Genomic DNA, 13,662 nt, shown 5'->3' with positions numbered 1-13,662 from the left:
CAAGACCGAAGAACCTGGAGAAGGTGCAAACATTTTACAGCCTAAGAAAATTAACCCCAAAGGTGTCCCATACAGTCAGGCTGAACAGTCTCTGTGTCTGCAGCTTGTCTGAGAGCAAAAATAGGAATTGACTCTTGGTAAGTCTGAACACAGTGGTGGGACAGAGTTTTCTCTGAGTGGAATGTGTGTTAATCTAGCAGACAAAGGCTTAACAAGATCTAATAGCTGGAAACCAAAGCTAGGTAAGTGAACACGAGGTGAGTTTCACTTCATTTACTCCTGTGGAACAATTAAGTTAAGGGGATATAGTGAGTTCTCCATCATCTGAAATATAAAGCTGAGACTGGATGTCTCTCTTGCTAGGTTTTTAAGCCATTCTCAAGCTAGCGCTAAATGCAGAAATTAGCCTCGTGATCTGCATTGCCCAGATTTGTGGTTAAATGTGAAGAATTGTGGTTGAATCTATCACTATGTGGAAACTTTAGTTAGACTTGTTTGTCTTATTAGAGCAGGATGGCTGCCCCAAGATTTTCTATATTTTCAACCTTACTCAATCGGGGGGATGAATTGTGGGTAGTAACCGAAACGGTAACCGAAGCATGCTCCAAAGCCCAGAGAGGCTCGGTTGTGGGGAAGGCCAGGGAGGAATGGGATGAATGGAGCTTTACAGAGGACAGTCTGAGGAAACGAAGGAGGCTTGGAGCTAGTCTGAGCTGGGACCTGGAGAGGATTACATTACTGTCCTCAAATGTTGTGTAAAGGGTGTATATTATATATGTGTATATATGTGTATCAGTATATTGATGGTAGGCTTGCCTAGTCAAGAACATGAGTTTTTTTCCCAGGGAAGTGAGAAGCGTGTGGCAGAGGCTAAGGGAAAGAAGGCTGGGCAGCAGGGATGAATGGCCTTGTAGAAGCTGGCGAAGGTCAGCCCTACTGCCTGCACTGTGGGGAAGCATTTGCTCCTTGGCTGGGTGGTGGCGAGCTCTGGTCTCAGCGCTGCGCAGTTTCCCTGTGCACTACAGGTGTTACTGGAAGCGGCCTCTCCAAGGATGGCTTTCTTTCCCACTGCAGGTGGCAGAGCGAGCACTGTACTATTGGAACAACGAATATATCATGAGCCTGATCAGCGATAACGCAGCCAAAATTCTCCCGATCATGTTTCCAGCGCTCTACAAGAACTCCAAGAGTCACTGGAACAAGTAGGTCTTTCCACATGCCCTGGCAGTTGCTGTGCATGCAGGGTCTCTTGACCTACTAGCAGTCTTGGGACATGCTGCTACAGTGCAATGACGTATAGAGCTCGGTGACACCAGATGCTGAGCCAGAGGGGTTGTTAGTAGTATCAGCATAGAAAAGTGCCACAGCAGACCACAGTGGCCTGCTTCTGCAAGGGGTCGGGCGCCTACAATGACCTGCCTTGGGGCCATTCAGTCTACCCAGAGTTTGATACCTGCATATCACTAATGCAATGCTGCCGGTCTCTTGGAGGTGTGCAGTAGGTTTTCCAGCCGACTTCTGGCTGCTTGTTAACTAGTGATTACCTGTATGCTCTCTGTGACCAGAGACCTTGGCTAATGCAGTGCCTGACTCCTTGAGTACAGGAAGAATGGAGAAAGCGGAACTAACTAGGCAGATGTCCCACATCAAATTATTGCCCTCTGTGTCCGATTCCTCGATACTAGTCTGTTTTATGGTTCTCTCATCAGCTTCCTTTCTTCTGACTGCTTCTTCAGTTGATTCCTTACGTGGTTAATTCAAGTTGCAAAACTCACTTCCTTTTAACGAATTAGCTAAAAATACTCAGTCCACAGCCGAGATCTTAAAATCTTCCAGCAAAAACCACAAGAAGTAAAAACAAAAGTCATCTTGTCGTATTCTAAAGGGTGGAAAAAAGCAAAATAATTAATTCTAGGGAGGCTGGGTGAGTCCAGGGCTTAGGAGTATACTGTGACAGCAAAGACAGGGTTGTGAGGTGGAACTTGTCTGCAGAGAGCTCCCCACTGGTCTGCTGTTCGACTGCTTCCTTCTCTTCATTGTGTCAGGAAGCACGAACTTGAGCCACCAGTCCTGGGTGCTCTAAAGACTGGGATAGACACAGATGTGCAGACATGAATGCACACAAATGCCAACAGGCACATGCATGTGCAGATGGGCATGCACGTGCATGCGCACACACGTATGATGTGTGTGCTCATATACATGTGTGTGTGCAGACAGGTGTACACAGACACACTCATTCGGTGTTACTGCCCCTCCTGATCAGAGTTCAGAAAAGGACTTTATGATTCTTGTCTGAAACACTTCACCAGGTCTGTTTCCTTCTTGCACCAGTCAAGATTCATGATATTGCTGTTTCTGTCTTGTCTCCTTCCCAGTGGTATGGCAGAAGTCCTGAAGGTGTTTCTTCTTGTTTTTCCTTGTCTTTGTTTTAGCAATAGCCACATCTTCTCAGGGCAGGTTGAGTACCTCAGATTCTCCTCTTCCTTCCAATAGCCTGTCTACTCCAATGCTTTGTCAGACAGCCTGCATAAGTCCAGCAGGGCTGTGGCTCTCTTCCTTATTCCATCTGTAGAGCTGGTGAGGCACAGAGCTCAATGTACCGAGTCTCTCGTCTTTTGCCTCTGGGTCAAGTACTTCAGAGGCAGCTTCAATACTTGTTTTTGTTCCCTGGGAGAGTCCTTGTCCCAGAGAGAGCTCACACACAGTGCAACCTATCCATAAACTGCTGACATGAAGTCGGCTTTTCTTCTGTGGTATTCTTTGTGCTGGATCCCATCTTGACAGGGCTGCTGAATGTCTGTGTTTTGGGCAGCTCAGTGACAAAGCTCATGACTATTCGAATACTGGGCAGCCAAAAAAAGATGTTGTGTATATGTAAGGTGAGCTCTGGGAGGCACTAACGCTACGTTAGGGAAAGCCCCCTTGAGAACAGCCCTGAGCAGGTCCCTAGCATACTTCCTTTCCAATTTCTAACTACAAGAAATAAACCTGTGAATGCATATTTTTTCACTCATTAGTCTGACCACAGTAGAGCAGACCTGTCCCAGTGGTCTTCTCTTTCTTCTCTGTCTCTTTCTTCCTGTGCAATAGTCTCTGCTATGTTTGTGGAGGGGGTTTTCCCACACTAAGAGCTGGGACTGTGAAAATCTTTTGTCACATTGTTATAGCATATGAGTTGCTGCTGCTGTTAGCTCTTGTCTGTGCTGCTGGTGCTAACTCAGGGCTGAGAACCTGGAGAATACCACCGTGACTTGTTCTCCTTTCCTCATTTCTTTGCAGGACAATCCATGGGCTGATCTACAATGCACTGAAGCTGTTCATGGAGATGAACCAAAAGCTTTTTGATGACTGCACACAGCAATACAAGGCAGAGAAGCAGAAGTGAGTAAGAGGTTCCTGCCAAGTAACTTGAGCTCATCCTGGAGCTCCTTGGGGTACAGTAACAGATAGTAGATGCCAGTAGGCAGAGGGGAAATGGAAAGGTGGTAAAATAATTTTGTCAAAAAGTAGGATTCTTCAGCAATAACTATGTGTAGGGATGTGAAGAGGTAAATTGTGTGCCCTGATAAAAATCCTTTCAGTTCTGCTGAAGCAGGTAGCTTGAACAAGAGTGGCAGAGTTTGCTGAGTCATGAGGAAATAAATTGCAATGTAGAGGATACTCAGCTTTGCAGAGACGCTTATGCTCTGCCTTGGAAATATTTACCAGTTCATATATGTCATAGTGATGCCAGTGGAATCCTGCTGCTTGAGAAAGACTTTTCTGAAGAGCTTTGCTGCAGTGGGCATAATGCATCTTTCATGCCACAGGATGCTTTCAATTTTCCAGTAATAAAGGTGGAATAATACCTGGAATTTCAAAGAGCAAATAGTGGGGATAAAATCTGTGCTCAGGAAGTACCTGTGCCATGATGCTGTAAAGACAAAAAAACTCCAGTTTTTCTGCTTCGTTGTGCTGGTTTTGGTGCTTGTATAACTTGCCTTGGTGAGCTGAGTCAGTTCAGTAAGATAGAAGAAAACTCTGTTTTTTTTCCTGGGTCTGTTTTCTGCTGACTTAGTGACATAAAATAGTGCTGCTCGTTCCTGGATGAGCCAGAGCTGCCACAATGGTGGCGGTGGGGAGAGCAAGGCTAACCCTTGATGGCAGTGGGAAGCTCTGGGATACATTCAGTTGTTTTGTGAAATAGTAATAAAAAACAAAGTTGAGATATAAATCAGGGCTTGTGGATGGGTAACCTGTATCTGGAGAAATTAAGGTTTTGTTAACATCTAAATTGGGAGCAAGCAAGATTTTTTTTTCCCATTCTAGGGCATTTGTGAAGCCCACAAATGTCTGCACATATATTTTAAGTCACAGTGACAGCACATTTACTATGAGATGTACCTGGTGTTTCCATCAGGAGCTTTTTCTACCTGTTTAGCTTCTACCCGTGCTGACCTGCCGAGGGTGACTGTTCCAAGCATTGGTGTGTGGCTGATGGAGGATGTTCAACAAATCAGCTCAGAGCTGTCCGAGAAATAGATGGGTAGAGCTGCACTGTTTTCTGTTCATGTTAAAGTGATTTTTTTCTCTAGTGCCTCTGCTAATTATGCTTCAGAAAACCTTGTGTTGGGTTTTTATCAAGGATATACCTTTTGCTCTCCTAGATGATAACCAAATTTCGTAAAATGTCAGTTGAAAGCTCGGTGGGCGGGATGTAAAAAAGTCTTTCAGCAGCTGAATCTGGGATGAGTTTACCTAGGGTGAGCATGATATAATTCCTCAGCTAAGTGGGATTTCCCTGCCACAGGGACCCAGCTAAGGAGGCCTTTCTGGGCGAAAACAAGAAGGCTCAATTCTGCTGTCACTAGCACAGCATTAGCAGCTGTTCCTGGCTTGAGAAGTGTGAAAAGGTCCCCCTCTGAAGGGATACTAGAGCTGGGAGAGAACATTGTGAAAGGTCTGTAGTGACACGCTGGGAAACAACTAGAAAGGGAAATTGGTGGCAGAAAGGAATGGGGTAGGACAGCAGGCTGAAGGGGAAGAGCAGCTTGTCTGGGCACGGAGATAGAATGGAGGTAGAGACTTTGGGCAGAGGTACAGTGAAGAGCCGGGTTGCGGGGTGGTGGTGGTGGTAGTGTTAATGTCAATGGATAGTAGGAACGGGATAGGTAAAGGGAACAAATTAGAGGAGGAGAAGTGAGGAGATAAGGGTTTGTTGGGCAAGGGGCCTGGGACTGGACAGGATGTAGCACAGTGGTGGAGGAAAAGAGTGTGCACTTGGAAAGAGGATTAGAAACCTGAGTTTACTAGAGCAGTATGCCTGAGTTCTTCACTTAAGTACGTTGTGAAAATGTCATCCATTCCCTCCATGTCTTCAAAATATCCAAGAACTACAGGCAAATCCATGTGCACTTAACACTGTGGCTGCATGTTCTGGAGTGTAATAGAATAAGTCATTGCTGGAATGAACAGGGTTAGAAAAAGCATGTTCCCCAGACAGGAGAAAGTGTTGTTTAGTGGTGTCTCCCTGCTGGAACGAGACTGTTTCGTAGCTGAAGAGTCTGCCTCAGAGTTCAGGGTGCCATTCCTGTACTACCCCTACCTGCTCTCCTTCCCACACAGTGCTGAGACCTGTTCTGGTGAGCAGCAGGTCCCGTTGCCTCCCTTCCTGTGGAGAAGACATGCTGCCTCCGCAGCTCATTTCTGCTGCCTCCCTGGCAGAGCTGACTGCAGGCCATGCCTGGCGGTGGACAGTGATGTGGCATTGCAGTCAATCGTTTTCTTTTCCAACAAGGAGACTCAAACCATGTAGAAATAGTACTTTTTTTTCCTAATAAAAACCTGTGAGGCTGTGATGTCAAGTGCCTCTGGAGTAAAGCAGCATGAGGAAGGCTGCCTCTGGGAATGCTGACTGGATCACTGTAATGCAGGATTGACCTGTAACTGTGCAATGCTTTGCTTTTTCCACAGGACCTTGGCCTTATTCAGTGAGACTGACAAGTTTGAAATGCTGAGGCTTCTTTAGCATAGATAGAAAAAGGAAGAGAGACCTATGAAGTGTTTTCCCGATGAACTGCTTGAGACCTTGTGCTATGAACTAGAAGATAGCACGTGTGGGAAGGACTGCATGTGCAGACAAAGCCAGTGAATGTGAAACAGTGAAAAGGAGTGCTTGTAGGTACACAATTAGGCTGCAACCAGATGTTGAGAGGCCTGCTCAGAAAAGGTTTAGCCATGTTTTTTAATTAGTTGCCATGCCTACAAGTGACATGGCAGCTCAGGCCTGTCACTGCTGCACCCCTGGCTGTGCAGCTGCAGCCAAGGCTGGTCATGGAGGGACAGACTCTCCCCGTGGTGGGGAGGCTCTCTGCTGTTCAGTGCAGATCGGCTGACTGCGCCTTCCTAATCTCCCCAGACATCTTGAAGCTGTTTGAATTATCAGAACCCTTCAGAAAACAGTGAGGAGGTTAGGGCAGATAGATAGTGTCTTGTCCTGAACATGGCCTTCTGTAAAAGTGTGAGGGCCTTGAACACTGCCTTTCAAGTGTGGTGTCAGCATGCCCTGACACCTGACCTGCTACCTCTGGTAGCAGCTACCTTGTCTCCTTCTGCGTAGGCTACCAGCAGGAAGGAGAAGATACCTCCCAATGTAGCTCATCTTTTCCAAATGTCCTGCCAGTGGCTTTCTCATACTGCTAGCAATGGGGTCAGGAATGAAGCGAGCTGATGAGGTGCACATCACTTAGAAAGCAGGGCTGGGGTGCTGCTCCCGTAGGCTCGGTGCTGTCCTGTGAGGCATTGCTGTTTGGAAAGATAGGATTCTCCAAAGACTCATGTGGATGAGTGATGCTTTCTGATAAACTGCAATGGAAATGTTCTAGTGTAGGAGGTAAAGCGAGGCTGATTGATGAGATTGGGAGGAAGCTTCCCCTATAGAGGGATGTTGGACAGCTATAATACTACCATTAATTCAATGTGGCATCAAAATAAAGATGACACTTTGTTTCATTCTTTGGAAATACTTGTTTGGCTGAAAAGAGTGATCACAGGTGTAAAGCTATCTGATTTTTTGAAGCACTGCTCTTACTCAGACTAGGTATTCTCTTTGCAAGGTGGTCTTTTGCAATGTCAGCGGAGCACATGATGGGTAAACTGGTGGATCTCAAAGTGCGATGAGGAATGGAGGGCTTCCCCGATGCTATCAGACTGCTTTGGTGATCCGAAAGGGAAGAACTGGTGCTTGAGATGCATGGAGCTGAATGACTGGATGAGTGCCCTTGGCTCATGTGTACCAGACCAGTAATGTGACGTAGTCCGGCCAAATAAAATGAGCTTTGTTACACCCTTACATGGCGTGGCGGTAGACATGATACCAGCAAAGTAGACGTTGCTTTGGAGGGTCAGTGACCTTCACGATGTGAGGACCGTTGTGGACAGGCATATTGGTCTACATTTCTAGTGGCAAGATTTGAGTAATACGTATGTTTCTGTTTACCAGACGTTTAAAAGGATTCTGGAGAAATTGGGGATGAGGCAGGAAAGAGGTAGGGAAGATCAGTGCTAACTCCTGGTCGCAGTCCCCTGCAGAGATCTCCAGAGCTCTGTCAGAAAATGAGGTGTGGGTTATTCATTTGGTTTTGGGTTTTTTTGGGTTTTTTTGACCCTGTGTTCTCTGATGGAGTAGTCTGCTGCTTGAATGCTTGTCAGCTTCATTCTCAATTTAGCCTCCTTTCTTACATATATTTCAAGAGTGTGAGGTGATTACAGAGTGTAAGAACTTCCTTAGCATAGATAGATAGATAGGGCACTAGAGAGACCAGTAGCTGGGATGAAAGACAGATAGTTAAAATCAGAAATAAAGCGGAGATTTTAGTGTAAAATGTAGAATAACAAGGAGTGGTGGATGCTCACCTCTGTTTGCAGGGAACGTTTGCTGCCCTGGGATTTTCAGGTGGCCCAGTTGAACGGTCACTTAAGGTCTGTGCCAAAGTCTGTGCCAAGTTCAAGAGCTGTGCCTGGGGGTTTGGGTAGCTCTCTGGTGTGTTATGGCCAGAGAGAGGGAACTGTGGGCAGTTGAGCCCCAGCTCTATTGGAAGTGGCAGTTTATCCCTCTGCATCTGTGGGGCACCAGGAAAATGTGTGTTTGACATCCAAACTGGTTTCATTGCTTTACTCCAGAAACCAGTCGCTCTGGTCCACTCCTGCAGCACAAAGCCAGGGAAGAAGTGCCTGTGCAACCCACTGCCACCACCCTGTGCTCCGAGGTGAGCGAGGAGTGTGCTTGCCTACCTCCTGCTAGCTGCAGTGTGTCCCCTCTTCTTGCCACATCTTGCCTGTAGATAGAATTAGGGGTCTCTGAAGGACAGAGCTGCTCTTCCCCTTGCCTGTGCTTTTCTGCTTTCTCTTGCTTTTGTCTTCCTGTGAGCAAAAGCTGCACTTTTGCCAGGAGTTCACACGTGTGCTCTCTCTTTCTGTGCAGGGGAAGGTTCAGGATGAAGGAACGAGAAGAAATGTGGCAGAAAATAGAGGAGCTGGCCCGGCTGAACCCCCAGGTGGGTAACAGCAGGACCTAGGATGAATGAGACAAGAATGTGCTGGAGGTCTTGACCTGCTTCCTCAGCTCATGAGAGCAGGCTCTAGCACCTGATCTCAGTCCTGTGCACACAGCTGCAGCAGTGGTCTGTCCCTCCCAAAAGCCAGTGTCTTGGGGATGCTGGCAGTGTTTTACCAGTCTGGCCCTCTGTAGCATTGACCTATAAGTAGTGCCTTATGGAGAGCATGTACGTGTTTATGGATTCCTCTCTCAGCTGTGGCTGCACATGCAGTGTGATGTGGCTCAGAGGGCACAGGTAGGAATGGGTAGGAGAAGATGCTCCTTTCCTGCCTGTGTACGTACTGCTACCTTCACGGGTGCCAGAGAGGGTGGCTGGAAGAAGTGTGCCATGCTGTGTTAGGATGCTGGGGGAGAAGGCTTGGTGTTGGATGGCGTGCTGACTCTCCAGCTGTCTCTGTCTGCAGTACCCCATGTATTACGCACCTACACCATTGCCTCCTGTCTGCTGTATGGAAACGGAGACCCCAACTGCGGAGGATATACAGCTGCTGAAGAAAACGGTGGAGACGGAGGCTGTGCAGGTGCGTAGGTCACTAGGGTCCTTCCACAATTACTCTCAGACCACCCAGGTCATCAGAGTAGTCAGTCCAGGGTCCAGCAGCCAGTACTGGCTCTTTCTAAGTGTTCTGAGGGTAAATGCCCCTGATCGTCAGAGATCAACCTGTAGTCTGAAGAGTGGAGTTTATCTAACCTTCCCACTCTGGAAAAAGTGCAACTGGGACTTTTCTGTGTCCTTTTGGTCTGTGTTTGGCTCTCAGCCTGTTCTGCAGCGTGCTGCGGTGTCACCCAGCATATCCTAGAGTGGTTGGAGTCAGAGAGTGGGGAGGCTAGAAGGGTGAAGGGGTTTGCTTCTGATCCTTGACTCCTTTGGTTTGTCTGTAGATGCTGAAAGACATTAAGAAGGAGAAAGTTTTGCTGCGCCGGAAATCTGAGCTTCCTCAGGACGTCTACACTATAAAAGCCCTGGAGGCCCACAAGAGAGCAGAAGAGTTTCTCACCTCAAGCCAGGAGGCTCTCTGACGGGCTCAGGAGCTAGCCCGGGAAGCTCTGCCCCATCCCTTTCCCCCAGGGGTCACGGAAATGCACTCGGTTCTCATGTATAAATAAGGAATGAATATGGTGAGCTGTGCCTGTCCTCCACTCCATCCACATGCCTCCAGGGTAGATCTGGTTTTACGTTATAACTTGTATCTCACCACTGTCATGTGCTCCTGCTTTTCCTTCTTCCTCCTGCTCTTCCACCTTGGGTGTGCGTGTGTGAAGGGAGCCTGCCTGACCTGCGATTGTGTCAGCCTAGGCAGGAGTCGCTTCATCTCCAGCTGCTGCCTCGTTCTTACTCCACCTGGGAGCCAGAGCCTTGCTGCCCTGCAGCACAGTCTCTGTGTTGGCCAGAGACTGCTGCGCGTGGCTCAGCATGCTGCTACAAGCCCCAAGTGCCCCTCTCTGCCATGCCTGCCCCCGTGCTGCCTGTGCCGCTGAGCCCTGCGGCCATCAGAGCTGAGCTCAGGGCAGGAGTGTGTGGCAGAGTTTGCGGGGGCTCTGCTGCCTCTCCGCCCTGCCTTGGGGTGCAGCTCCACAGCTGGAGGGTCTCACGTACAGCGGAGGAGATGTTTGCTTCCACCTTTCTTTCTTTTACTTCAAGCCCCTTGTTCTGTTCTCTTGTCAGTGGAGTGGGGGTTCAGTGCTTCACCACTCCCAGTAAAGCTGGGTGCAAGCACTACATACTATTGCAACCCTCCCTGTAGAGCGTCCTTAGAAGCTCTTTTGTGGGAAAGTGAATTCCTTCAGCTCTTTGTGTTGGTCTGTGCTGACTCGTCTCCATCCCGGTGTCTTGGGTTAATTGTGGGCCCAGAATTAACTTCCTGCTTTGTAGCAGGTGTCAGCCACTGACTTCTGCTTTCGTCCTCTAGCTGCTCAATTAAAATACTCCTGCAGCTCTCCCTTTGTCGCTGTATCCCATCCTTAGCTCTGCAGTGGCCAGGGTTTCTAGGAAGTTTGTGCTGCTGAAGTCATTTCTGCAAACTAGTGGAAGCAATGGATACACCATTACAGGGCCAGGCTGAGTTTCTGAGTGTTCAGGTGTCTCCTCTTTATGATCAATGGCTGGGTGCTACTGCTGAATTGCTTCTGTGGGTGCTCTGAGCAAAGTTTGCCTTGCCCTGTTACTTTGGCACCTGCCGTGGCCCGAGGCCCTTGTGCTAATTTAGCATTTAGAGCGCATTTGCTGATAGCCCAGGGGGTTGTGCAGCACTTGGGTGCTACTGTGATTCAGCTTTCTCCCCTACCTTTTGTGGTGCAGATTCAGCGCCAGGCCAGGTGCCACCTCAGAGGGACTGGCTTGTGATAGAAAAGGGAGTCTTCCTTGCTTCTTACCTGCTGCGCTTGCTTTCTTGACTCATAAGCTTAAGTGGGTTTGCAATAGTGCGGGGAGCTTATGGGGTTGGTGCTAGTCTGACACGGCTTTGCAGCATCATGGGATGTTGCAGAAGGTCCTGGTGCATCTGCTTGTCCTCACCAGTAAACCATTCCCAGGTCAGAGGTTCATCCCCTCTAATCTTACTGCTGGTGTGCAGCACATCTTTCCTCCAACCCAAATTAAGCTCTTTTTCCCCTGTGCATCCTGTACCCGCTGCCCTGTTTAGCTCTCTTTCAGTTTGGCCCTCATTAGGCATGCCACCATCTCTTAGGAGCAGCTGGCCAGCGTGACTGTGTGCAAGATCACCCACAGCCACGCAGGACCCCACCTCCCCTCCGCTTCATGCAATGGGCCAGTTCATCAGGAGACTTGAAACACCTCAGGGAGGTTATTGCTTATTTTGAACATTAGTCTGAGCTCAGCTGCCAATCAATTACCTCATGCCTGGCACAGCGTGTAGACGTGCACTGAGTGATGCTGGGATGGCGCACAGGAGTGGCAGGCGTCTTGGGGCACAATGGAGACGAGGACTGCCAAGCAACACCCGCAGCAGGGCTCGGGCTGGGGAGGACGTTTCTTCCCGTTGCAGTACGGCGTTCCAACTCGTATGCTTAGCGTTGCATTATAAGCCGCCACCTCATTTTGACTGCTACAGCATGTGCGTGCCCTTGCTCGAGCTTGCTTGCTGCTAGGCAGCGGCTGCCTTTCCCTGTCTGCAGAAGGAGCAGAGACTTACGGTGCGCAGAGGCTGTCGCTGTCCTGCAGATGGTCCGTCTCTGCCGGCAGTCCCCAAGCGTAGCTGGAGGAACGCTGCTGGGGTTGTGCCATGTGCGGGGACAGGACTGTAACACGTCACAACTACGTGCTGTACGGCTTCAATGTTCTCATGGCTTTGTGTGTCTTGTTCTGGGTCAGGGAACTTATGCTAAGTACCTTTACATTGCCATTAGTTTGCTGCCTATCCATTCCAGTGTCCTGGACATCTAAGAAGGGGACCATGTGAGAAAGGGAGGAGTGTGTTCGCCCTCTCCGCCACATGTACTGCTCATATGCAGCCCTGCCACGCTACAGCTGCCCCTTGCTCAACACCTGGTTTCTAGCGTTAGCGCTGCTCATTTCTGCCTATGCCTTTCCCCACATCAGCCAAATGGACAGAACTGGAGCTGCCTCTTCCACTTCACCTGGCTCCCTCCTCCCGAGGGAACAAGCAAAACTAACTAACTGCTGCATTCACCCCCTGGACACAAGTATTAAGCTGCTTACAGTTCATATGTACATATGGTGTACTTTATTTTCAGTAGAGCATTACATAGTATGAAAGTGTTGGATTTTGTACAGATGTCCCTGTATGTACAGAACTAAGTAAAACCGATCTCTTGGAAAGACACGTTGGACCCCACCTCTGATATTCCAACACACAGCCCCTGTCCTGGGAGGAGGGGCCCTACTGGGGAGAGGGACTTCTCCAGCACTGACAGCATGGGACAAATCCAGTGTTTGTCCCAAGGGAATCTGAGCAAAGCCGGCCAAGCCCCCTCCCTCCCCACACACAGAGGTATGGAAACCAGTCAGGCTCCTCGGAGGCAGAGGAAGCCAACACAAGGACATCACAGTGACTTACGCACCAGCCGGAACCAGGAAAGAGGAGCGGGAAGGGAAGTCAGACAATGTCAGTGGGAGAAACTGGAAGGTCGACACCAGCAAATCCCATCACCACCCAGCTCCAAGGCAGCGGGCACCTGCCTCGCCTGCACGGTGGAGGGAGGGCTGGGGTCAGCAGCCCCCGCACCGCACCTTGGCCCTCACTTCCACTCAGGCCGTGGGCCACTGAGGCTCTGCCGGGCGTGCAGCGTACGCTGCACCACGTCTTTCCACTGGTCCTCCGAGATCTGGCTGGCCCAGGCAGGGATACCCAGGGTGGGAAGCTTCACGCTGGCCATCGTCCTCTTCACCAGCTCCACATGCTCTGGGAACAGAGAGGGCATGAGACCGGGGCTGAGCCCCGTGCGGGGCAACCGGGAGGGACTGGCCAGAGACGCTGTTACCTGCATCCATGGGGATGGAGCTGCGGCTGCTCTGAGCCGCGGCGGCTTCCCTCGTCGCCGCCGCCTCCTCCTCCTCCTCCTCGCTGTCCGCCGGCGGGTCGGGCAGGTGCAGCCTCAGCATCTACAGGGAAAGGCAGGCAGCGGGGGTTGGGCCCGTTCCCACCCCGCGGGACCGCGCCGCCCCGCCGCCGCCTCTCCCCCAGCCCCGGCGCGGCCCGGCCCGGTCCGGCAGGAGGTGCTGGGCGATACCTGCAGCCGCTCCTGCAGGCCTGGTCCCGCCTCAGCGTAGTCCGTCGTGGCGGCGGGGGGGCCCGCCTCGCCGGGGCCCTGCTCCGGCTCCTGGCTCAGCGGCTGGTACAAGTACCCGCTGCCTTCCTCCTCCTCCTCCTCCTCGTCTTCCTCGTCGCCGCTCCAGCCCGCCGCGCCGTCGGGGGCCTCCGGCGGCCCCGGCTCCTCGGGACACACCCGCTCCGGCCCCATGCTCCGCGCCACCGCCATCCACCGGGCGCGGCGCCGGAGAGGCCCCGCCGCCGCCGCCACCCGGAAGCGTCGCTCCTGCTGCGGGGCACTGTGGGTGTTGTAGTCCCGGGGCGGGGGGGCCA

The 13,662-nt window shown here is 50.6% G+C and overlaps 2 protein-coding genes across 5 annotated transcripts in view; one reads left to right on the top strand and one right to left on the bottom strand.

Annotated features, from left to right (window-relative positions):
- The window catches only part of PPP2R5D (protein phosphatase 2 regulatory subunit B'delta), a 29,500-nt gene extending 19,772 nt beyond the window's left edge, over positions 1-9,728 (top strand). For 3 of the 4 annotated variants that reach the window (XM_068401689.1, XM_068401674.1, XM_068401682.1), the window contains 5 exons: positions 1,075-1,202; positions 3,283-3,384; positions 8,465-8,537; positions 9,004-9,120; positions 9,482-9,728. In XM_068401689.1, coding sequence (XP_068257790.1) covers positions 1,075-1,202; positions 3,283-3,384; positions 8,465-8,537; positions 9,004-9,120; positions 9,482-9,619 — 558 coding nt within the window. In that variant the 3' untranslated portion in view covers positions 9,620-9,728. Of the gene's footprint in view, positions 1-1,074; positions 1,203-3,282; positions 3,385-8,163; positions 8,250-8,464; positions 8,538-9,003; positions 9,121-9,481 lie in introns of those variants that run through there. The other variant, XR_011048244.1, reaches the window with a different exon arrangement.
- A 2,552-nt stretch (positions 9,729-12,280) lies between these two features.
- Positions 12,281-13,607, bottom strand: MEA1 (male-enhanced antigen 1). The gene is made up of 3 exons (XM_068401704.1): positions 13,310-13,607; positions 13,061-13,181; positions 12,281-12,981 (listed from the first exon to the last, which is right to left on the bottom strand). Exons 1-3 carry the CDS (start codon positions 13,556-13,558, stop codon positions 12,818-12,820), a joined length of 534 nt encoding a protein of 177 aa, XP_068257805.1. The 5' UTR covers positions 13,559-13,607; the 3' UTR covers positions 12,281-12,817.
- Positions 13,608-13,662: the final 55 nt, after the last annotated feature.

This window comes from Nyctibius grandis, chromosome 1 (genome assembly GCF_013368605.1).
Source record: "Nyctibius grandis isolate bNycGra1 chromosome 1, bNycGra1.pri, whole genome shotgun sequence".
Lineage (NCBI taxonomy): Eukaryota > Metazoa > Chordata > Aves > Nyctibiiformes > Nyctibiidae > Nyctibius > Nyctibius grandis.
This window is presented reverse-complemented; position numbering and strand designations above follow the sequence as displayed.

Coding starts and splice junctions, on each gene's coding strand:
- MEA1 (XM_068401704.1), bottom strand. CDS start 13,558: ATGGCGGTGGCGCGGAGCATGGGGCCGGAGCGGGTGTGTCCCGAGGAG. Junction 13,182..13,309: donor GCCTGCAGGAGCGGCTGCAG/GTATCGCCCAGC, acceptor CTTTCCCTGTAG/ATGCTGAGGCTGCACCTGCC. Junction 12,982..13,060: donor CTCCATCCCCATGGATGCAG/GTAACAGCGTCT, acceptor CTCTGTTCCCAG/AGCATGTGGAGCTGGTGAAG.